The sequence below is a fragment of the Pyrgilauda ruficollis genome, unplaced genomic scaffold (assembly GCF_017590135.1).
Source record: "Pyrgilauda ruficollis isolate IOZ18807 unplaced genomic scaffold, ASM1759013v1 scaffold18, whole genome shotgun sequence".
Taxonomy (NCBI): domain Eukaryota; kingdom Metazoa; phylum Chordata; class Aves; order Passeriformes; family Passeridae; genus Pyrgilauda; species Pyrgilauda ruficollis.
Genome location: NW_024516984.1, coordinates 9,389,685 through 9,415,219, shown reverse-complemented (window position 1 = coordinate 9,415,219; position 25,535 = coordinate 9,389,685). Strand labels below are relative to the sequence as shown.

Genomic DNA, 25,535 nt, shown 5'->3' with positions numbered 1-25,535 from the left:
AAAAGCAGTGGAATAGATAATGTTACCAAAAGGACTACTCCTGCCATTATCATATACAACACTATTTCACCGAGAAACAGAAAAGGAACAAAGAGAAGGAATTTTTTTTTCCCCCTGATCTTAAATACAGCTTTTAAAATGTAATCATTTGCAGCGGGAAAACATTTCTCTGCAAAGATGAAAGGCATTTCTGAAGGAGAAAGGAGCAAACTGTTCCCGTCAGCCCGCCAAAGGGATATATGAAACTGAGACTCTGCAAAGTGCTGGGACGAGCCGGGAACCTACCCGCAAGGCTTCAGGGGCACAAAACCCAGATTTCATGAAGCAAAACCAGTCAATGGTTGTTAAAATGCCATGTGGACTAATTAGTTTCACTTCTCCAATTTAGAAAGTCACAGTGGAAAGAGATAGAAGTATCACAGAGAGTTTTGTGGTGAAAAAGCAGCTGTGTAAAAGCAATTTATCTGTGAAAGGAAGCAAGAACAAAAATGCCCATTTTCCTGCTCTTTCTCCTATTATTCAAATAGCCAAGGTTATGCCTCATTCCTCTAAGCAAAGAGGGTGTATCTGCAGACTACCTTGGGTAGTTTTTCTAGGAAGACTACAAATAAAGCCCATTATTTATGAATGGGAAGTGTTAAGCTTTTTATACAGCTTAATTCACATTGAAAAAAAAAAAGGTTTTTTTCCCCTTCTTCTCAGTGAAAAGCAAAACAATAATAGACAGTCAAATAATATCCTCTGCTCAGTTATCTGAGCATTATGAATGCATGCCAAGCCACAGGTTGTTGTCTGAACAAAGAATTCAAATTATGGACACACAAGAAAACGGAAATTCCTGTATACCTACTCCGGTCCTACATGCCTTTTTAAGGTGTGACATATATGTATTTCATACAGTCAAACGGCACACTGCCTTTGATCACTAAGAATCACCATATTTTGCTTACATTCATAATATCCTATGTGGTATTTTGGGTTGCCAAGGAAAACAGAACTGTTAGTTCTTGGCACAAAAGCCAGGGCCCATTTTCTGGCCCCTTTTTGAAATGCATCAAACATACATAGTTTAATGTGTCTTTTGGAGAACAGCAGGGCAAATCATTATCTGTAGTCTTACCTGGCTTTCTACTAGATATAGTCAACACAGATTTTATAAGGCAAAGATATCCAGCCTAAATGTCAGTGCATGCTGTCCCATTCTGAAGAAAAGACAATTTTCCAGACTCTTGAAACCAACCCTCACCAAAAGAAGGTCATTACCTTTTTTGCGCCTTGTTCTTCTTCGACACCGTCTCCTATAACAACATACACTACTTTTCTTCCAAATCTTTGAATTATTCGCTCAAAACAACTTTCCTTTCCTGAAAGAAAAAGATCAGACTATTCAAGATAGGTGGTGATGGGATGTCATAAAATAAATAACTTTTTAGCTGGATCTCCCCAACCCTTGGAATTCTTAAGTAGAGCTACAAAGATGAGAAGAGTCTGTCCCTCAGGACAGTCTATCAAGGCTGATTGCAGCAAAGACAGCATACTAGAGGTCCACAATATGAACTTTCTTGTTTCATTCCCTAATATGACACAGGTTTTGTGGGGAATTTCACCACCAGGAGAATTATCTACCATTTGTTTATTACCAGCACCTTGATTTTAGTAAATTGATTGAAGCTGAGTTGAAATTCTAGCTTTTTATCCAAAACTTGTGACAGGATTAATCACAGCTCCTAAAACAGTAGTTCCCTGACTTAGAAGGTCACCCAAAAGATTAAGATTTAAATGCCTGTAATGCAATACATGGGCCATGCCCTTGATCCTGCACTGGGATCCATTCATATAGGTCATTCCTTCCCTGCACACACCTAGGGAAATGATCTCAGTGCTCCAGCCCTATGCACCAGTACCAAAAAAACAGAAATATTAAGGGTTGGAAGGGACCTTAAAATCGTCTAGTACCAACTCACCCTGGCATGTGCAGGGACACTCACACTATAATAGCTTATTTAAGGTTATCCAAGGTTATCCAAGGTTATCCAGGTTATCCAAGGCCTTACCCAACCTGGTCTTGAGCACTGCCAGGGTTGTGGCACAACCTCCCTGGGCAACCTGTTTCAGTGGCTCACCACCTTTAGAGTAAAGAATTTCTTCCTAAGAGCTAACCTAAATTTCCTCTCTTTCAATTTGTACCCATACTGGGAGGTTTCATGTACAGTACTGAGAAGAAAAAAGAAAGCAAAAGTCTGAAGTTGAGTTTTCCCAAATGTTCCCATTATGAAAGGTCACTTTAGTCTGGCCATGGGACATGCTAACCTGAGTGTCTACAGAAGTGGATGGGACAAGTTGTGGTTTATAAAATAGTTATTTCAGCTAAAGAAAAATAATAGTATAAGAAAATGTAGGTTGGAAATTAAATGAAGTTTTCTAGCCATTACAGAAGCCAAACTACTTAATGGTACCATTTAACAGTAGCATCAGGCATAATAAACCTCCAACACTAAGTTGGAATGGTGTTTGAATATTACAAATCATGTCAAGTTAAAAAAAATCTCATAGTTTCCTGTGACAGTCAGTGACAGAGCACATTTTTTCCAAAACCACCCTTCTATCCCATGTATGTGAAGTCACAAGTGAAAATTTATTAAAATATGTTTTAATTAAAATGTGTCTTTATAGCACTATATTTCAAAGCTATAATTTACTATAAAGTTTTGATAGAGGGCACTATAACTTTTATATTTAGGAAAAAAATTAAATATTTTATGGGAATGCTTTCAAATTTCTCTGTAAAACTGTGAACCAATTTTTTGTTTTGTCTTATTAAAAAAAAAATCAAAAAATATCCCACCATTTGAGCTTGATGCGTTATAGATACTTCAGAAAGCATGAAAAATGTGTTCTTGTAGCCCATATTATGGGGGAATCTGAGACAGAACAGATATGTCATAATCACATTAAAAACTACCAACACCATTGCCATCTGGTCTGGGGTACTTCTACATACTCAAAATAACATCTTTTATACTGAACCAGAAAACAGAAATAAACATTTGCCTGGCTGAAGCTTATTACAGTCAGTATGAAAAAACTTAAATAATTACATTCTGCAGCAAAACATTCTTGCTTCTGGTAAATTGTTTACCAAAATTTTCTCCAGAGTCCATGAAAACAAATAAGCCAGGGCTTACCTTTACAGAATTTTTCCTACTGCTGCTCCAGGGATACTTCAGTGTTCTTTACTTACTGCCTATTAAAAATCCTTCTCAACTGCTACACAGCCCCACAGTTTTGAGAAATGATGAAAAAAAAGCAATTTTTTTTTAACATTTATTCCCAACAGAGGCTGTACCACTGTTAACAGAGCTATAAAAAGCTTTCTGTGCTGGATCATCACACATTCGAAAAGCACTTTTAGGATGCTTTAGCAATGTTTCATGAGGATCGGGTGTTACTAATCTCTGTATTTGCTACAGTGAAAGCAAGTTAGAATTAAATATAGTCAGACTACAATACCTTTTCTTTTTAGAAATACAGCTTTAAATGTATCACAACATGATGAAAATAGCTCACCTATTTTAGTTGCACTGTAAATATTCTCTATGGGAAATACAACCCCTAGTCCATACAACAAGACTTTTGCCAGAGCTGGAATTAGTTGAGTAGTTGTTACGAGAATGTTCACACAGTTTGTCCTATGGAAGAGAAAATGCAAATATCCTTTCTTAACAAAACAGGAAAAAATAAAATTAAAAAAAGAAATAGAAGGAAAACCTTAGCCCTCCCATAGGAACCCCTCCCATAGGAACCTACCCTTTTAAGTGGTAATTATTATTACCACTTAAAAAGAACATTTTTTTTTTACTACCGTATCTAGGAACAAGGTGCAGCACAGACAGATCAGAGTAAGAAATGAGGATAAGGTCCTCCAGCTTCAGCATTTTGCCCACCACACCAGACAGCCTCTTCCAGATCATCATCAGACATGCTAGAGCTTCCTTCCTACTCTTAATACTCACCTCGAATGTATGAGGGTGAGTGCTTTCAGTGCAAGTGTTAACCAAGAATCTGTCAAAGCTTCAATTTCTGCTCTCAGTTGTAACCAAGCCTCTCTTTTTGCTGGACCAAGCAGACCTGTGGAGTAGACAAGGGCATGTCTGCACTGGTGCTAAGTAGTGCTCTGTCATTTTCCTTTGCTTTCACCAGCTCAGACAATTTTCTGCACACTTCAAACTAAGCAGCACACTAAACACTCCTAGAGAGGAGTAGAAACCAGCTCTTCCCATTTCCAACCTCTAATCCGTGTTTGTCAGACACTCCAGAGTCACTTGCCTCCAACGTTATTTTTGTAGGTGTTGTATATTTCTTTTACTCGTCTGTAGCGGAAGGCCAGTTTCCGCATCCAGTCCACCCCTCCGCGCACGCCGGTCGCCAGGCACAGATTGGCGCTGGTGGCAGCCGCGGGAAAGCCGTCTGTTCCAAAGTTATACGTGCTAGGCAGAGATAAAAAACCCCACAGATTAATGAAAGGCAACAGGCTACATGGAACCACCCGCTACCCACTTGGCTGGGCTGCGAAGAAGACAGTTAAAAGAGAGCAGGTTAATGTGAGCATTCCAGCAGCCCATCCCTTGCCCAGGAAGGAATTTGCGAAGCAGCTTTTTATCTCAATGAGTTCTCTTGTACCTTAAATCTTGACCGTTGTCATCCGAAGACACGTCGTCAATGTGAACCTGGTCGCATTCCTAAGGTGACAGAGAGATTTTATAATTTTCTTGATTTTGCAAATCTTGAAAACAAAGCTATAAAAAAAATCTATGACCAATCTGGTCATCAGGGATATTTTTAATTGTGGAAATCAGTAGATGGCAGTCTTGTTAAAACAACTATTTTACTTATTCCTTGTGCTCATTTCTTAGAATAAATACACACCGTCATTAGCTACTACTGTTAAATGGCTTTCCAAAAACACATTTTTGTGTTTAGAAAGGAAAGTGGTTAAAAACAATTAGCATATGTGTTCCATAAATGTTCTTGTAGCCTTTCAGGTACTTTAAAACATCATGCTGCTCAAAGCTGATTCAGTCAGTGCATAAGTGTAACTGAAACCAGACATTTTGGTAAATGTAACATATTAGAAAAATTAAACCTGATGCTAACCGCCAATGAAATTATGACCTCTGATTGCTGTTGAGCCACACACCAACACAGCCTGAGGCCAGTGTTTCAGAGGAGTGCAGATGAAAAATCTGTTCCTAGTTTGCCATTCATTTGAGAGTTGTGAGTTTCCTTCTCTCTCTTTGGTCTTAGTGCATGAAAGCAGCATGCAAAGATGAAGAAAATCTGAACAGAAATACCCAAATCAAACCGTTTTTCTTCAGCTTCTTGTCTGCAAACTAACACAATGTATTAAAAATTAGCTTTGTCCATCACTAAGTTAAAAATTGCAATGTATATTGTTTATCCACAAAAAAAAAATTCCATTAAAACATTACTATTAACATTTTAACCGTTGGCAGGAAAACAAATAAACCTCTGACACTCTAGATCAATATCAATTCAATGCTTGTAACAATAATGGATTTCAATTATTTTAATAATTTCCTCTTCTCTCTCCTAATGTGAAGCCCTATAATAAATATGATCTATTTTAAAGATGAAAATACTGCAATCCTTTATTTTTGTGTTGCTTTACTCTGAACAAATTTTTCTCTCTCCATGGATTTGTGAGGAAGGGAGGGAAGATAGAAGTGGAAAGAAACTCAAACCAGCTGTTCCCTAACAGAATTAAAATCATGACCCTCAACCCTTTTTCTAAAACATCTATTTTCCAGCCAACCCTCTCCCAGCAAGCAGCAAGCTCCAAGGAGGAAAAGACTTTGACCCTGTAACCTTCTCCTCCTCTCCTGAGGTCAACAACCTCAGATAAGAAAAAAGCTGAAGAAGCCTATGTGGCCTCACATGGTGGCTGTGGATTCTAGATTTTTAAAAACACTGGTTTACAAAAAATGCCTCAGAAACTTGAAATGTTTTGAAGAACAAGGTGTGATCTTTTGCACTTGTACAACATATTCTTACTGCAATGCTTACTCTTCTGTATCTTATGTATAGGTAGCTTCTGCTAAAGGGAGAGGTGGGAGTGATAACCAGCACAGCAAAGACAATACTACATTTGCTCATATTTAACCAGCGTACAGTGAATTTCCTCCTTAGGCAGACAAAATGCATTAGATGTACAGACACAGCTGAAACTGCAAGTGTGAGCATATGCTGCCAGGCTTTGAAAATCAACTTGGCAGAAAAAAGAGCCAGAAGCTTCTTCAGCAAGTTATCAAATTCACATAATTTTAAAACTGTTTTTCTGTTTAAAACCTAGAGCAAATGCCCATCCAAATGCATACCACATTAACAATTCAAATATGAGCTGAGTGTAAGCTAAAGAAGCAACACCCTCCTGAATTCATTAGTTTCCCACTTTAGTTACTCTTCTACTGCTCAGTGATTTCTCCTTCTCCAGCTTAGAAACTATGCATGACAACTGCAACAAGCTGCTGGAGAAGAGGACTCAAAATAGAAATCTGTGAAAAAGAAACTTTTTTTTGTAACCACAAAACTAAAGGAAGCAGTAGAAGCTCATCTTCTCAAAGGAGCAGATGGAAGAAGGAATAACTCAAAAAATTTCCAATTTCAACTCTCTCAGGGAAAATATACAGGCAGGAAGAATGAGATCACTACATCTTAGATACCACAGTTAGAGAGAACCTGGGGACTTGGAGCTTTAATTCACAGTGCAAGATCTTGGGACCATCACAAGCCTTGGATCATGACATTCTCCCCTTCTGCCTAACCACCTGCTTAGTAGGCAGAAAGTGAGAACTGCAGTGATACGTTAGAAATAGAAATTGTGGCAGCATAACAAACAATTATTTTGGAGAGAAAAGCCCAGGAAATAAATCAGATACTAAAAACTGGTAGGGCAAAGGTACAGAAACAGTGACAAGAAAGCAAGAAAAAGGAAGAAAATGTCACAAGCACCACAAATTTCAGACAAAATACTGACTATAATAAGAGAGAGATAGTGTCCTCTTTTGTCAGGAATAAAAGAAGAAAAAAAGGCAGGAAGGGAACAAAGCACAAGAGATACATGTTATAATTTGGAAAGGATTAAAGCCCAATGTGATTGACACTATGTTACAGCTAAAGGGAGGTCACAAACAGTGCACGACTGTTTTGTTCCTTTTGAGTGGCAGGGCACGGCTTTGGGGCTAAATGTGAGCTTTGAGTGCCAGGTATTTTTTCACACTGTCTAGCTGACTTGGACTTTGGGCTAATGAGTGATGGCTGCATTTTTCCACCCCTGAACATGGTAAGGAAAAACATTCATTTAGCAATTGCTCTTTTAGCAGGGAAGTTATTTAGGAGCAATTCTTCAAAGAAGCCAATTACCCACCCATCATTAATTGATGTGGTCCATTCTTCCATCAGAACCCCCTGTATTTGTTTTCACCTGCTTGGTTTGTGTGGAACATTCTATTTGTGAGCTACCTGAGACACTGCTCAGTCCTCTGATTAGATATAAGCAAGCACACGCACAGTCAACAACTTAAAACAGCAGTTAGCTCAATATGCACCATGATCAGGGATATGGCAAAACACTGCCCAAAAAATAAAGCATGCCCTTCAAACCAGAACATTTTCACAAAGGTGTATATATACACATGGACTCTAAAATCCTCAAGTACTACTCAGAAAAGCTTCTGCGAGGGGAGCTGACTTATAGCTAAATGGTCATTCAGAAAAAAAAAAAATGTTCACAGGCTCACTCACCATTTCAAACTTTCACAAATGTATATGACATTTTTGTAAAATTTTCATAGGAAATACAGTACTAAAATTCTCCCTCTAATTCTCTGGCAAAGTGAGATCTGAAACAAATACTGAGAGTCCCTGTAGAAACACTGTTATTTATGCAGACGTATTTTATTATGACAGGATCAGTTTAGCACTCAAGCCCAAAGCAGAAAATTAAAATTGTGGGATTCTGTTAAAATAGGCTGAATTGGCAAATAAGGAGCAAAATATCCTGTGGCTTACATATAAAGCCTATGCAGCTAGCTGTGTTTTGCTCCTAAACGTGTTGACCTTGCAGCTTTAATGTATCCAGTTTGAAAGCTTCAGGAGGAACTACGAGTGATAACATGTTTGTACTGAAGATTTGTATTTCAGCCAGACAGGCTGAGATGCAGCTCTGCACTTTCAGATCAATCCCTGGAAAGCAAATGGACTTGGTATTGTTTAGAAATAATATTTTGAGGGAAAATGGGATTGTCAGCATGTGTAACCTGGCAAATCTACCAATAGTAGCTTAAGAAGTTACTGCCCGTGTTACTGTCCTTTTTTGCTCTTTCACACAGCTGGCTTGCATGGATCCATGTGTTTATGTCCCTCAGACCCTTCTGTGCCACAGCTGGTAGCTTAGATTGAATCTCCTGCAGCAGCTCAATTAAACCAACAGATGTTGCATGGAATAGCTGAGATTTGTTTCTCCATTCCCTTCTATCAGCTCTGCTTTGGGGCTCAAAGCAGCAGCAGATATGTGCTTGCAGGAGCAACTTAAAGCTGCTGCAACCATTTGCTAAGTGAAATGCAGCAAGCCAAAGACAAACAGCAACCAAAAATGAATGACTAGGTGAGTCTAGCCTAAGATTTGTACATGGAAATCTTATGTCTTCTCCCTTCTCCATTCCCAAAGCATTTGTTAACTTCTTCCTGCTGAGTTTTCCTCCTTCTCTTTTCTGTTTTTGTATGACAAGCCAAAAACTCCCAGAGATGCTCCACAGTCATCATTCACAGCTCTTAAAATGCCTGGACCTACGTAGTCCTCTGGAATCATTCCTTTAAACTAACTTAGTATCTTTATAAAGATTCATATGCAAAGCATTAACTTATGGCAGAAATGTTCTGCAAATATTTATATTACTTTGCTCCTTCACTACCACCCGTCAAGCTGTGTACTTCTGCCATAATTATGTAAAATACGCTTCACTACTCAACTTACTGTAGGAAAGTTAATAACAATAATAATAAAAAAAGAGATTAAGGCTGTTATAATGGTTCTCTTATCCGTGCCAATACTACATGCCAAGTGGAGTGACGCAACAGCTAGCATGCTGATCCTCTACATTTCTGTGTTACAAAGCTAACAAAAATAAACCTAATAATTCTGCTGTCTTTGAATAAACACTGACATAAGGTAACTCTGGAAAAGTCTGCACATTATAGAGAGGAATAATGTGAATAATATTAACATAACCTCAGAGGATACTGAAGTATTACAGTTTCAAATCTGCTGATTGTAGCTAAAATACATTTCCACATTTGGTTAATCTGCTTAATTTACCGTGAGAAAACTAACACCACACTGCCAACTAATTGTTCCAATACCTTAGTCTGCAAAGTCAAATGAGAGAGGGAAAAAAAATCCCAACCAACAACTACCCTTCAGAATGAGCTATTTTCATTTTGCCTTTACATCAGCGGGCCCATTGAGACATCCTGGAAGCTGGCCAACTCACAGGAAATGATTGCTGGGATTCTCTGTTCCTCTCATATCTGTCATTACACAATTATATCCACTGCTTCATTTTCCCTACTGAACAGTAGAGAAATTTGGTCATGTACATGTGAGAACAGATCTAGCAAAACAAGTTAAAGATGCAATCCTTTATAAATGTGAAGTATCTGTAAAAAAAAAAAAATTAAAAAAAATGCCCAAGTGTACACTGCTGTGATTTTAATGTATCTTTTTATGACAGCAGTACCTCTGTTTATGTCTTTTCCAGGAATAAGATATATATATACACTTTCAGTTGTATATACCCTTTAAGACTATTATCTATTCCACAAATACTCATCACTCCTATTAGCCATCACAACGTGCTTCTTTCAGAATCACAGAGTTACAAATTGTCAGATTTTTTTTTTTCCAGTCAACAATTACGTATTTCAAAGCTAGCCTGTGAACACCCCATGCCTCCACCTTTTTACTCATAGTTGTGACCAGACATGCCAACACTATTTGCCAGCATTCATTAAGCTTTAGGAGTCAACCTCTGGTTTTCACTTGACTAGAAGGTATGTGAAGGTTGGAAAATTGAACAACAGTACATCTACATCCTCCGTGTGTGTGTGTGTGTATATATATATATATATATATATATAATGAACTGTACCTAATGCTTCTCCACTGTACTTCTGTGCTTGTTAAATACAAAAAAACCCTCTGCACCTCCTTTCAAGCCAAGGCAACAAAGGCTGAAGTGCTGAGCTTCCTGAGCCGTCATCGCGGAGCGCCTGCTAAGGCGCAGCACAATCCATGTGAAAGAGCAGCGACCGCGGTTCGCAGCTCCTCAGCGCTGGCACTCCATTGGCAGGACCTGTCATCTCTGTCTAGCCTGCACTTTGTGACCCTAACATTTTCTCTTCTTTCCCACCACAATTATTCAGTGCTGAAGAAAAAAGGTGCAGATTACCTGTGGGTCAGGCACAGGATATTAAGAACAAAGAGAGTTCTTGAAATCCACTTCATTCTGTCTGACAATTTGTGGATGAACAGTCAAGAAATTAAATTGGGCTGTGAAGGCTTTCAAAATGCTCCCATTTTAAACTTAAGACTACAAAGAGAAGCTTATAATGTAAAAATAGCCCACAAAAACCCTACCAAAACCCCCTAAATCCTATCTTTTATTGTTAAATAGAACATCAGAACAAAAAATTAATTTATTATCTATATAAACTTTTATATATTATCTGTATAAGCTGTTATAAACCCTGAAGACTAAAAACTGAAATTATTTACAAACTCTTTTTCACAGCCAATGACTTTAAAGCACTCCCCTGCACCAAACATGTAACCTTTTATAGCACACAATGGATGCCATTCTTTTCTGATAAAAAAGTGATTAAAAAGCTATTTTGCTTGCTCACATCAACAAATGCATTTGGATCAAATATGATACTCCTAAAGTAAACAGTGTATATTCCAAAATAAAGACCTTATTCTGCAACTTGTGTTATTGAAGTACCTATGTAAACCAAGGTTTACATTTTCATTTCAACTGCAACTTGTAACTGGAAGAATCCAATTTAAAATAAAACATAACCTAAAGAAGTATCTACATGGCAACTGCAGTGGATAACACTGCCTCTCTAACAATCAGGTCTTGCTCCAACTCTGACAAAGTAATTTGTTATTCTACCTTATTACGTTATTCTATTTCTGTATATTTTGCAGGAAAAGTGAAGGGAAGAGGGGGAAGAGGGTCAAAGAAAGAATTTTACCAATAGATAGAAACAGCTAAATAAAACGCAAGTGAATCTGCTTGAAGGGTGTGTTTTATTCCTGGAGAGAATAAGTTCAAAGTGTCAAATTAACTGTATTTTAAAAGGCCAGCACTTTACATGTAAATACTTTATTATATAATTTCTATTATCTGCTAATATATACTTTTGCAATGAGAAAAAATTTCTATGATTAATGGGAGACAGTGAAAATAAAATACGAAGATATTTTAAGACAAAAAAACCCCATGAATCTCATCAGAATGTAATTCATTATTCCCAAACTCATTAATTGAAAGTATACTTTTAGGAACATATAGATTTTGTTGAAACTATACACTAAAGAATGATAAAATATATTTACATTTTAAAGGACCTAAAAATTAAACTTATGAAAAGAATGATTTTTTCACAAAAACCTTAAAATGTCTCATTTCTCTGGAAATTAGTGGTTCGGGTTGAAATTTTCACTAGCCGACCTAAGCTGTGTCTTTCAGTTCCACATGACTGAAATTAGTTCCACAATTAATTCACTTGGTGAATAATAATATAATATATATTATTCACTTGGTGAATAATAAACTTGCAGGGCCTTGATGCTGTTGATAATCTTCTAAATGGATGTTCAAAATGAAAGCTGCAACACTTTGAGAGAGTGAGTCTCCCATCTTTGTAATTATCTGCTAATGGGACAAAGGCAGGGTTTAAAATTCTCTCTGCTAACCTTTCCAGTATGGATAGCAAGAGCATTTTCTTCTATGGGCAGCCTGAAGACCTCTCCATAACACTTTGAATTTTCTCTTTCCTTTCCTTTCCCACTCCCAGTGTTGTGGGGCAGATGTTGGCCCTTGTGCTGCTGCTCAGTGGCAGAAGTGGGGAGTGAGCTGACCCATCACTGCCTTGCCCAGCCAGAGAAGAGGGCAACAGTCCTTTGTCAGAGCTCTGAGATTGTCAGCTAGAGAGACAAGAGTTTTTGTGCCACCTTACAGCCTGTGGTGGTTCAACCCCAGCTGGCACCTCAGGGAGAAGAAACAGAAAGGTGAATAAAGTGATAAAGTGATGCTATGAGCATGGTAGGCTCCTGGGTATATCAGCTGAGCTGTACATCTGCAAAGAACAACGCGTGTGATCCTCTTGAGAAAGGAAATCATATAGGCTCTATTTTTAGTGGCACCTAGCATGAAGGTACTTGTCGTTTGCCATGTGAAAGAAATTAAGTGGTTAATAAGTTGCATAAGCCTACAGGAATGGTCTTCTCAAGTGAGCAAAGGAGGTATTTGTTATTCTTTGTAGCTCTAACACTCAGGAACTGCAGCAGCACATTCCACAATAGGAAGGAATCTTGCATTTCAGAGGGGTTGAGGCTTTTAGCTGTGTTTTGCACACACCAGCAAAGCCACAGTTCTGCCTGAATGAAGACTTTGTTTTGCATTTTTGTTAATTTACCTACAGCTACATGTGTGATGTAATTTAGTCCCACATTCATGAAGTGGAACTTCATGAACTTTCTGCAAGTCACCCATGGTAGTAGTAATCACAGATGAGAAACAATTTCCAGTCATTCCCTTACACACATATTAGGGAAAACTCTGTGCTGTGATTTGTATTTCCTTTCTTCTCTCTACCCTTCCTTCCTGCACTGAACAGAGCTGCTCTTGAATTGCTACTGTGGAAAATTAAATGCAAATAGATGGGTTTTGTGTCTCAGTCTGAACGTGAAAAGGGAACTGCTCTGATACCTCCTGGAAAGGACTTCACAGTTGTTGACAAGTTCCTTAGAAAGTGAATTTGTCTTTGCCAACTCTTCATAGAACTTATAGTACTTTAAAAATAAGGTTTGTATCTCTAAAAATAAACTTAATGTTGTTAAAAGGTTTAGGAATAATTACATTTTGCTTTCCCAGAACTCTCTGTTGAACTATCAGAAGTTGAATCACATGCTTCTCACAAAGTATCCCTAGTCACTATCTGGTCAGGAGGTTCCCATTTCAGACATCACAAACATGGGGAGGAGGTGAACTCTTATTTCAAGCAAATGAGAAAAGCAATTTTTGAATAGATATTCCTCTGCAGGGACCTGATGACTCCACTCTGGGTGACCAAAGATTTGTTCAGCTGCCATCCTTATGGTATTTGGGGGTGGGAGGAAAATAATTCAGTCTGCTCTGTTTGAAGCTTTCCTCTCCCTGAAACCATTCCTTGTATCTCACCAGGAATAAGGTTTATTCAACAATCTTTCCTGTAATTGCTTATTTTTTTGAGTCTGATGGTCCAGACATCTATTTTCAGTATATTCTACAGTCCTTTCTATGTATGGTGTTTTTTTTTATTTTTTTTTTTTTTTTAAAGAAGTCACCTCAGATGTTTCTCATTCAACATCTAGCTAACCAATTAGGAAAAGAAGAGCCAAAGTTTTGCTAAGACTTTCCAGGATCCATCCTCCAATCACAGCCAAATCAGACCAACTCTGCCAAAATCACATTCATGCCTCAAGGAAAACAGATATTTCTCACAGCAGTAGAACTAGACCTAGAGGTCTGAATATGAGCTTCTGTCCATTATTTATTGCTAAATGAAGGTCATCTGGCAAAAACAATCCTGAATGATTACATTCAACAGTCACCAAGAGCTGATTCCTCTCTCAGCTCATCTTTAACTATTATACTCTGTTGAAAACTCTTCTCAAGCAAAAAAGTTTTTCTTTCATAGATTGTTTTTAAAATATTTCTATTGAAGAAACATTTCTTAGGATTTTAAAGAATGCACATGCTACTTTTCTATTCTGAGAGAATGTGAAATGTAACTTTCTAAGAAATTTATTTTCTTTGGCATCATCATGGTCAATATTTATTTTTAGGTTGGTAAACTTATCCCTTTATCTACAGTGGTTGACCTCCACCTACCAACAACACAGTTGCTTTATACTGGATTTTTTTTTCTTTTTTACTGACATTGACACATCTAGGTAGATTTTCTTCCTTGCTGGCACATCATTGGTGATCCCAGCACAACAAACCAAATTCACACCATAATAAAAAACCCTGACGTTTTGCAACACCGTGATAAATTTAAAAATGAAATGTTTTAAATAGAACTGGGGTAATTGTCCATGAGGAAAACAAAGAGCAGGAAACACTCAAAGCAAATCTGTTGTGTTTACTTCTTAAAAGAAGTACTTCTGCTACCTATTTATAAAAAAAAAAAACAAACAACCAAACAATACAAATAATAACAACCCCTTTCATATTCCAACAACTTAACTTATGAATGGTGGAACAACTAAAACCTACAAAGTTGCTGTATGATTGTAAGAGAATCATTAAATTCTATGTAACTTTAACCCTCATTTTGAATGGAAGACAATACCAGCTCTACTGGTGGTGCTGCAGACTTAATCAGTGGGTTAATCTTTTCAGCATTCTGAAAGCTTATCACAAACCAAATGTAAATGAGATAACTGTTAATGCTAAGTTCATCAGTATTTTAATGCATTGTCCATCACAATTTTCTTCTAATAATATCATTTCAAAAACCATAAAGATGTGAAAAATAGTCAAGTGATACAGGAAATAACAGAATTTATAAAAATTATAAATAAAATAAATAATGATAAAATTATATTAAATTCTGATACAGCAATTTTTCCCTTTCTCCTGAATTATTTTAATTCATATCTACCAATATTTTATGTTTTGCCTTGGACTTTGCTATAACTTTGAGGTAATTGTACTGATTTCTGAAGCATTTTTTCACACCCCTGCAACTGAAAGCCTAGAAGTCTCACTTGTTTTATGGTCAAGAAAAATGAGCTATTAAACAATAGTCACAATCACAGGTAACTTGTTTTGGAACAGCAGTGCTTAGAGGAGCAATACTCTGATTTACTGTTGTTCTGATTTCTTCTTTTTCAATGAGTTACCACATCATTTTGTAAACATAATTTGTCACCAACACCAGCCAGAGTTCTCTGTAGCTACTTTTTGCCTTTCTTTCAGATCTGTTATTCCTGCTGAGAGAATCTACTAAAGAAGAATTTTTCATACTGACACCAACTGTAGTCTTGCTGTGAATAACCACATTCCCATAAAAATCATTCCATTTATTGCAAAGTTGTTGGCAGACCATAGGAATAATAGTCAACTCAGGAAACCTTTTATCCTGAAATCACACAGCTTAACCCTTTGCATGACCACATGTAGTTCACACATAAAAGCTCTATTACCACACCGATATTTAATTTTATTGTAAAAGCTTTTCTGGTGTTAGCAAGGTTTTAAAATTATTTTTTCATAGTACTTCATTTAAGTAAATAAATTTATAAATAATTTTTTAAAAGACTGAATTTGACTTATTCAAGCAGTATTCAGGGTTTTTTCCTCACTATACATTGTTGTATTAAAAATTAGATACTCTTTCCCAATACATGAAATATTCCATACCATTTGAATGTGGTTTTGATTATAAAGTAAAAATTTGCATTCATACAAAACTTTTTTCTGCTTTTTTTTTGCATACATACAAAAGTTTTTGCTACTCCCCTATGGTAAAGAAAGATTTATGAATTTACAATATAATGAAAAAATTAGAAATAAAACCTGTTTGCTTTATGATTTTTTTTGTGGAAGATACTTCTGCTAGTCATTATATTTGCTGTGTTAAATACCAAACTAATGGAGAGTAGATTCAGGAAAGAGATGTTAGTTCTGTTAGTAAATCCTCTTGACAGTTTGGGAGTCAGAGGTTGTATTGCTTGCATTCAAATTTCTGTCTGAGTTTATTAAACTGATGGAACAAAAAAAAAAGGTGGTGTATGTTTTCACTGTCTATTTTATTCTGCTTGTAAATCTTTGTTTGTAGGTAACCACAGCTTGATTTATGCTTTATTCATTTGACCAAGGCAATAATGGGAGTTTTGGACTTGTGAACACACCTTTGAGAAAAATATATACATTTTGTTCCAATAAATGAATTTAAATATTTGTATTTTTAAACTTTTTAAAGCCAAAGAAAATTCCTAGAAACTGTCTCTCTTGTGTTCTGGCTGCTGCTACAGCTGTCTCTCCCCTTTGCCCAACAGTGCTAGGGAAGCAGTGATTCCCCTGTGTATTCATACTTTACATTCACAATATGAATTATACAAATATGCAGAGAAAAAGATGAGGTCTTTTAGCTGATTGAAAGGATTTTCTACAGTTCAGAAAGTATAATTTGCTTAGATAAAGCTGATCTTTCTCGTGACAGCATTTCAGCTGAGCCAGTACTCAGCAGTCCGCTCCAGCTGTCAGTGAACACGCGTGAACTCTCATCTCTGACGGCACAGTGCCACAGGTAACCCCCACATAATGCCTGGACTGCCTTGCTCTGACTGGACAATGATCATGGAAAACCCAAAAAAATAAAATAAATGCTCCATTCCTTCAATACTTCATTGTTTCTTTTGTTAAACTTTTTGTCTACAATTTTTATAAGTCCTTGTTAAAGCCTCAAGCTTTAACAGCACACTTTAAGGTAGTTTTAGTGTGCTATAGGATCACCCAGCCTCTTGAAGTTATCTAAAGAAAAAAATTTATAAATGCAATTAACAAGAGCCAAATCTGACTTTAAACCACAGAAAATAGAAGTGATACTGCAATGAGTAAAGGAAATAATGCTCTCCCCCTTTCTTTACAGTTTCATTAGGCCATTGAACTGGATGAAATTCAGATAGAGGCCTTATTGTAACCACACTGAAACAGTAGAAATCTCCTGAGACTGTGAAACTCAAACATTTTGGGAACCAACTTCAAGCACTCTTTTCGTGCTTTTAAAAGATGAATGAAAGAAACTTCTTAAATTTTTTCCCTGTGGAAACATTTTAATATAATTGCTACCAAAAAAACAAAGCAAACAAACAAACAAAACAACCTAAAACCCCAGCACAGATATGTTTAAAATTCATATGTATGCATATTTTCTTAACATTTAAACTTCAATCATAGCACTCACACATAACCACACCAGCAAAAATGGCTTTCATGATATCAAACAACTTGTAAACAAATTTGTAAATCCATGCCAAATTTAAAGCTAGGCTGACAAGATTGATAGAAACCACCTACCATGCATATTGCTAAGATGCTTAAGCATAAGCTTAAGCTTAAGTGGTTTCAAATCTTTGTACTTATGTAAGGATTGGCTAATGTACTCTCACCCTGCAAAATAGGATGTAAGGATGACACTTAGTTCCACCTAGCTTTCCTAAAATGATTACATTACATAATTTTCAGACACTAATCCACTAAAAAAATCAACCAGAATAATTCAAATATGAGATTTTAAAATGGTTCCTATGTCAATCAGGAAATATTTTTTCTAAAGGTTTACTATTACACTCTCTTCAGTTTGCCTTCTTGGTTTTTTTATTGGAAGAGTCCAATGAGAAAAAAAAATTATTTTCCACAAAGTAGTGGAATCAGCACAAAATAACTGCATTACGTGAATAGAAAGGGCAGACTGGGAAAGATATTTGAGTGTAAATTAATGTTGATCTTAGCTGGAATAACTTGCACTCTTTAGCACTCGCAGCTGCACCAGGGACTTGACTGGCTATATGAGATTTTACACATCTGTCAGCTTAATCAGAGACCAAAACACCAAATCTACTGTTCAGGAATGTTATTTTAATTTATAAAACTTTTTTGATTGCAAACTAATATTGGAATACTTAGTGTTATGAACAAGTCTTGACACCTATAATAGTAGATAGGATTTTGTTCGGTGTTATCAAATTCATAATGTTTAAATAAAATGTTAAAAAAAGTTCACATCAGTTCCATTAAATATTAAAAGCCAAAGTGAAGCCTCTCTAAGAATAAAAGGAAAACAATACCATAATTAGCACATTAACTGCTTTTACTGTTAGCATCAACTATTTGTTAATTTATTTGACATTACTGCTCTATTGTTTCAGATGATTCAATTAATAAAATGAACTTATTCAAATCTGAAGAGACAATTCTGGCACTAAGAGGCCTTCAGGATGAATCACATTATTACCTAGTTTTGGATATAATACGATGAACCATCAAGCACTGTATTGTGTCTGTCCCTAGGGAATGATTTGCATTGTAGCAAAGCTCTGTGGCACATATCAGCAACTTTGCAACCTCTCACAAATAAAAATTCATTAAGGGCATTTTTATGTGTCAGCAATATAACATAAGACAGTGCTTTGAAATCTGCTAATGGTTGCAAAGTTCTCAATCTGTTACATTTCTTGCAGTCAGTTTTGCATCCCTTATATTCCATCAAGACTTAGGCTTTTTAAAACAACTCTATTGTTTCATTACTGGCTCTGAGCTTTCTGCTGCAATTGAAGCTGACATATGCGGGGTGGATCTGGGATTCCAGTAACAGCCTCTGCCTATACACAGCTTTGATTCAGGTATTGCAATGGCTTCCAGGTGCCTTACCACTGTCCTTCAACACACTATCTCCTGACCTCGCTGATCCTAAATCTGATATTTCAGACTCTGCAGAACCTAGCTGTAACAGGGAGGTACAATTGCCACCTGGAAAGCATGCCAGCATTTGGTTTTTTTCCCTGGGAAAAGGACAAGAATGTTACTTCTGTCACTGGAAGGAACACCTTTGAATATCTAATTTGGGAAAATAGACAAAACATGTTTTGACATTTTGATAGAAATTACTTTTAGTATACCATCTTGGAGATGGGTCTCATACCATTAAAAGTTAGAGTGCTGCCTAGCACAAATCTTTTTGCACTAGCATGTATTCCACTGACAAGTGGGATGCCGTCCAGAGGGACACTGACAAGCCTGAGGAGTGGGCTAATATGAACTTCATGAAATGCAATAAAGTGTAAGGTATTGCAGCTGGACTGGGACAGTCACCCATATTCAGTACAGGCTGGGTGCTGAACCAAGAGTAGCACTGTTAAGAAAAAGTTAGGGATTCCAGTGGATAAAACCCCCCGGATGTAACCTGCACCCCAGAAAGCAAACGATACACAGGGTTACACCAAAAGAGGCCTGAAAGAGGGTGATTTTCCCCTTTCCCCTTCTCTGCACTGGTGAGATCCCACATACAGAAAGAACTGCTTCCAGCTCAGGGTGCCTCAGCACAGGAAAGAGAGGCTGAGAGAGCTGGGGTTGTTTAGCATGGAGAAGAGAAGGCTCTGGGATGAACTAATGGATTTTCAATATATAAAGTGGACTTAGAAGAAAGATAGGGACAGACTTTTTGTCATAGGACAAGGAATAAGGGGTAGCAGTTTTAAACTGAAAGAGAACAGGCTTAGATAGGTACATGGAACAAATTCCTTACTGTGAGAGTGGTGAGGCACTTGAAAAAGTCATCCAGAGAAGGTGGGGATGTGGATCACTGGAAGTCGGACAGGGGTTTGAGCAACCTGGTCTAGTAGAAGCTATCCCTGACCATGGCAGTGGGGTTGGACTAGATGATTGTTAAAGGCTCCTTCCAAACCAAATCATTCTGTGATTCCATGAAATGCTCTATACTATGGTGGGCAATTTGCATGCCCATGTATTTCTTTACAAAGCATGCCTGCCTAGTCTTCAGCTGATTTATACTACAGCAAAATATAGGTATCCCAAACAGAAGACCTGGTACTAGCTGACTGCATGGAGTTCTCACTAGCTACTAGCTCCCAAGTACAGACATCTGAAACACTGCCATGACTAGTGATGATTGATGCCCTTCTGCTCTTAATGTTGAGGTATTTTTTAACCTGTAGCTTTAAAGAGCAGACCTTACCTGAAATGTATGAATAGCTCAAACTGGAACAAGTATAACTTACAAAAAATCATTAAAAAACAAAACAAAACAAAATAAAACCAAAACAAAAAAAAATCCCCCAACACTAGAAAAGAAATTAAATACAACAGAAAACTGGGAAGCTTTCTTGACTGACTATTCACAATTTTTTGGTACTTTTTTTCTTTTCCCGTGTTTGAATACACATATTTCTTAATTGTGTCAGTACAGAGAGAAGTTGTGCCAGTATGTTCCTGAGGACTAATATGTTAAAGAGACCAAGCTGAAGCTGTGTTAGAAAGCCAGCTACAACTGTACACGGTAACGGCTATAATCACCAGACTCAACTGCTGCTTTTCTCTCTTGAGTACTTTACGACAGAATTATCATCCTTGTATCTGTAAATATCATCCTTATCATCACCATGGTGAGAAGACTAAGGTACAGTGATCAGAATTACAAAGTATCAGCAACCACAACACAGACCTCATGTCATGTCATCTACATAAATATTGATGTAAAATATGCACCAGACAAGTGATTAGTACCTAATGCCAACAAAGGCTCACTCTGTCAACATTCAGGGCTTGGAGTACAGCTTTAGACAAAAAATGACCTTGATCTGCTTTTCATTTTGTGGAGAAGTTGAGAAAGCTTTTCTCTCTGGTAATGATGTTTCACAATCCTTCTTCTGCACTTCCTTGGTCTGACTGCAGCTCCCCCAACTCCTATCACTGTGGATCTCTACAAACTCAGGCAATGTCATACCTGTCATGGCTGTCCAAAGCTGGCTCCATGACATTTCTACAAGGTGTGGAAGAATAAATGATGGACTTCTACACTGCTAATAGTGGCCAACCTGCCCTCCCAGCTTGCTTTGGAGCTTGCTCAAAGTCTGCACTTAAGAGCTGGCTTGCATCCAAGCACTTCATTTGTTAGATTATTCGAATCTAGGACCAGATGTGCTAAAATGCTTTCAGAAAGAAGAGCATTTTACCCTACAGTGGTCATGGTTCTTTGAGATGTGCAATACTCTGCATACGGTAAGCCTGCTGAACACAGTAATGAATTCAATAATGTGAATTATCATAATGCCCAGGATCCCAAATCATCCTTTGGAGTGCTACTGTGCTAAAAGTTACCAGTCTGAGTCTGTGGCGTATTAAAGTACCTCAGACCCAGGTCTGAGGGGAAATGATTTCCCTTTCTCCTTCAGATTAAAGAAACAGAACATATGGCTGTATTGCTTCAAAGGCATTCCTACAGGGCACTGCGTGGTACACTGGGGACATAGCTGTGTGCACGGTCACTGAAGGACCTGTGAGGAAAGTCACTTAGTCTCCTGTGGTGTTACTGATACCTACAAAGGAGAAATTTTCAGGCTGATGAAAAGAGGATATATGTCCCTGTCATGAAAAAAGGTCTCCTTGAGTGCCAGAAGTGATTTATAGGGTACATTTGCTTCCAGCAGCAGGGAGGCAGCCAGGTTTCACCTGTAAGAATTGAAGGCAAAGGCCAAAAAGGAACTAATGTTCAAGGAGCTCTGCTCCATGGTCAGGCTTTATGGATGTTGTCCTGGGTATTAGTCCTTTCTTATCCCTGAGCTCTGACGATGATCTCCCATCTTGGAAATCCCTGTAGTGCCTGGTGCTAGTGCAGAGTGTATCCCAATCTGTTTTAGTGACACAGGAGTCTACCCTGCAATGTGTGCCTTAGAGATCCTTTATGTTCCTTTAGGGAACAGAAGGGCTCAGCATACTGCTGGGTGTCAGACATCTCCATCACATTTCAAGTAAATAAGCTGTCCTCCACACAGTCTTGAGTTGAAAAAGAATAGGAAGGAAAGGTAGAATTGATAAATACTCACAGTCTAATGACTGGGCACCATAAACAAGAGCAGAACTTCCACATAGTAAATTATACAAGAAACAATCCACCAAAAGCAGTGTTCATAAAAAAACCCCCGATAGTTAATTTCTCCCTACCAACTTCTAGATCTGAGTAAATTCAAGCTAGCAGTTACAGACTTGTAAGAGTCCTGGAAGTATTTATTGCCCTGTGGATGGAGGGAGGAGGTTTGCAAAGCAAACACAGAGCATGAAAGTGCAAGGACATAAATGCTGTTTATTCTCTGCTTTAAACTGTGAAAATATGCATCTGTGGAAGACAGCACCTCAATGCTTCATGAAAGCTGGAAATGTTCCCATATGTGTAAAATGCAGGATTTGTAAAATGTCTCTGTATTAATCTAACTTTATTTAATGGAGAGAAGAGGCAGAGAAATGGGCTGCTCTTGTCCTGCTGCTTGGTGCCTAACTGACCTTGGTGGTGGCAGGTGGGCAGGACAGAGGAGTGAAGGTGCTGCCTGGTAGCCAGGCTGGGATGGGAGAACCTTGGCCACTGCCTGCCCTGGGCTGGCTGATGGTCCAGCCAGCTGAGGTTAATGACAGAGTTGCATCTTATGGAAATCATGTGCAACTCCAACACAGGCAGCTTTCCAGAGGGGTCCATGCACAGTAATATGCTAATGTGGTGCTCTTTTTGACACACAGAAGAGATTGGGCTCATCACACACATACTAGATGTGGAACACCAAGTGGATTTTAAATAACAATCTCAGAAAAAATTAATCAAGGTCATCATCCTTGATTTTTAGAATATAACTGACTAACTGACTATTCTTTTTCCCAAAGAACCAAAGTTACTGTTTGACAGTAGCACCTTATGGCATTCCCTGATCTCTTATCTTTAGTTGATTTACTTCAAGAGAAATATATCAACAACTAATGTAGCCTGGAAACTGATACCATACTGCCATACATTATAAACTACTCCCATAAACATATTATCCTTTTGCATAGACTCCACAAACAGAAGTGAATTGTGAACCCATGGGTGAGCATTATATATCCTTCACAAATGGCAGAAAAATTAGTGTTAATAATGATCATGCATCTATATATTTGTCAAAGGTGTGAAGATTTGATTTTTTGTAGTATCATTAGGTTCTTATTTTGAACCTTCCAACAAAAGCCTACACCAAAAAACGTGAAATGAACAAACAGAAATAAAAGTCCTAAAAGAAAAAAAATGAAATAAAACTACAAATTAATTTGCTTTTAATTACTTCAATATAATTCAACACAAACCAAAAAGAAAAAGTATTCTAAATGTTAGGCAAGATTAGACAAGAAAAGACTTCATAAATTACATATTCAGCCTCAGTATATTCCTCTAAAGGAATAGATCTAATGAGATGCTGTCATTTTAGAACAAAGTTTGCAAAGCACTGAACAAATTTTTCTAATAAGATGTTCCTAATAATTCACTGCCACCAATACCTAGTTATACCTTTAACATGCCTTGTTATAATATGCACCTGATATGCCAAAAAAAGAATACACTTTTAAAAGTACCAGTATAAACATATACAATCTTTAAAGATGCAGATAGAATCACAAAATAGTTTTGGTTGGAAGGAACCTTAAAGGTCATCCAGTTCCAAGCCCCATGACATGGGCAGAGACACCTTCCACTAGATCAGATTGCTCAAAGCTGCATCCAACCTGGCCTTGCACCCTTCCAGGGATGGGCATCCACAACTTTTCTGGGCAGCCTGTTCCAGTGTCTCACCAACCTCACACTAAAGAATTTCTACCTAATACTTAACTCAAACCTACGCTCTTTCAGTTTAAAGCCAACAACCCTTGTCCCGTGACTACACGACACCTTGTAAAAAGTCCCTCTCTGGCTCTCCCCTCTAGAGAAGGCCATGATAAGGTTTTCCTGGAGCCTTCTCTTTTTCAGGCTGAATAACTCCAACTCTCTCATCCTTTCCTCATTTGAGAGGTGCTCCAATCCTCTCATCACCTTTGTGATCTCCTCTGGACTCACTCCACACCCTTCTTTAGCTGGGACCCCAGAGCTGGACACAATACTCCAGGTGTGATCTCAGGAGAGCAGACTAAATGGGAACAATCCCCTCCTCAACCTGCTGGTCATGCTTCTGATGCAGCCCAGGACACAACTGACTTTTTGGGCTGCAAACATGTTTTGCAGGTCATGTTTAGCTTCTTGTCAATGAACACCTCCAAGTCCTTCTACCCAGGACTGCCCTCAATCCAGTCTCCTCCAGATTTACCCAATATATAACATACCCAGATTTACCCAGATGCAGATTGCTGAAGAAGCCAAAGTCTTTCTTTTGAAGTGCAGGACTGTGAGCTTCCTGTGCACCCTCCTTGCTGCCCTGGTTAGGTGGTCTGTAGCAGACCCCCACATAATGTCACCTGTTCCCTGCTCTCCCATAAGCTCCCAGTCAGCTCCTTATCTATCTCCAGGCAGTGCTGTATGCATTCCAGCATTGACATCCACTGACACAGAGGGTTACAGGCCCCACCTGTCTCCCCTGCCTGTCCTTCCTAAACATCTTGCATATTTTCATTCCAACACTCCAATCACAAGAGTCATTCCACTGGTCTCTGTGATGCCAATAAGATCATAGACCTGCAGACACGCACATGCCTCTAACTCCTCTTGTTTACTCCCCATGTTGTGTGTGTTTGCATAGAAGCATTCAAGATGGGCCTCTGATGAAGCCAACTTACTGGCTGGAGTGGCTGGGATTCCTTTTTGCTCTTCTTCAGATGCTCTTCTGCAGACCTGTGATCCCACTACAAACTCTGGACACCTATGTCTACCACAGGTATCAGATGGGTAAGAGTGGGATGGATTGAATTTCCTCTCCTACAGCAGCCCACCAGTTTAAAGAGGGCTTTAAACTAAAGTTTAAAGCCCTCTTCCTCAAGCCTATGACTGAAGATGTTCTTCTCTGACCGATGAAGCCAATCAGCCCCACCAGACCGGGTTTCTCAAGCAAGTCCCATGCTCTAAAATACCTGAACATCTCTCTGGGATCCCAGTTCTGCAACCATTTGTCAATTTCCCAGATTTGACTGGCCCTTTCAAACTCCTTTTTTATGGCTGGGAGGATTGATGAAAAAAGCACCCGCACTCCAGAATCCCTTACTGCTGCTCCTAGGGCTCTGCACTCCATCTTGATTGTTTTTGTTTCCTCAGACGGTATTGCTGGTGCCCATGTGAAATAACAGCAGCAGACAGAAGTCAGAGGACAGTATGAGGCTTGGCAGTCTATTGGTGACATCCTGTCTTGGGGTCACAGCCCGAGAGACACACCCCTAATACAAAACTCTGGCAAACATCACACCTCTCTAGAGAGCACCTGATGCTGGCAAATAAGACTCTCAGAATTGAGTTACCTACTACTATCACCTCTTACCTTCTCTTAGTTGCTGTGATTGTTACATGGGGGGTTATGGGGTCAAGCTCCTTACTCAGCTCCAGCGTCTCTCCTCTGTGATGTGTCTCTCCTTACTCAGTCTGCACAGCAGTGAAGCAGTTCTGCA

The 25,535-nt window shown here is 38.2% G+C and overlaps 1 protein-coding gene across 14 annotated transcripts in view; it reads right to left on the bottom strand.

The window, feature by feature from the left end:
- EYA1 (EYA transcriptional coactivator and phosphatase 1) overlaps window positions 1-25,535 on the bottom strand; it is a 157,160-nt gene that overhangs the window by 8,321 nt on the left and 123,304 nt on the right. For all 14 annotated transcript variants that reach the window (XM_041464451.1, XM_041464455.1, XM_041464450.1 and 11 more), the window contains 5 exons: window positions 4,681-4,739; window positions 4,327-4,487; window positions 4,014-4,128; window positions 3,568-3,689; window positions 1,264-1,364 (listed from right to left, as the gene is read on the bottom strand). In XM_041464451.1, the coding sequence (XP_041320385.1) occupies window positions 1,264-1,364; window positions 3,568-3,689; window positions 4,014-4,128; window positions 4,327-4,487; window positions 4,681-4,739 (558 nt within the window). The remainder of the gene's footprint in view (window positions 1-1,263; window positions 1,365-3,567; window positions 3,690-4,013; window positions 4,129-4,326; window positions 4,488-4,680; window positions 4,740-25,535) is intronic.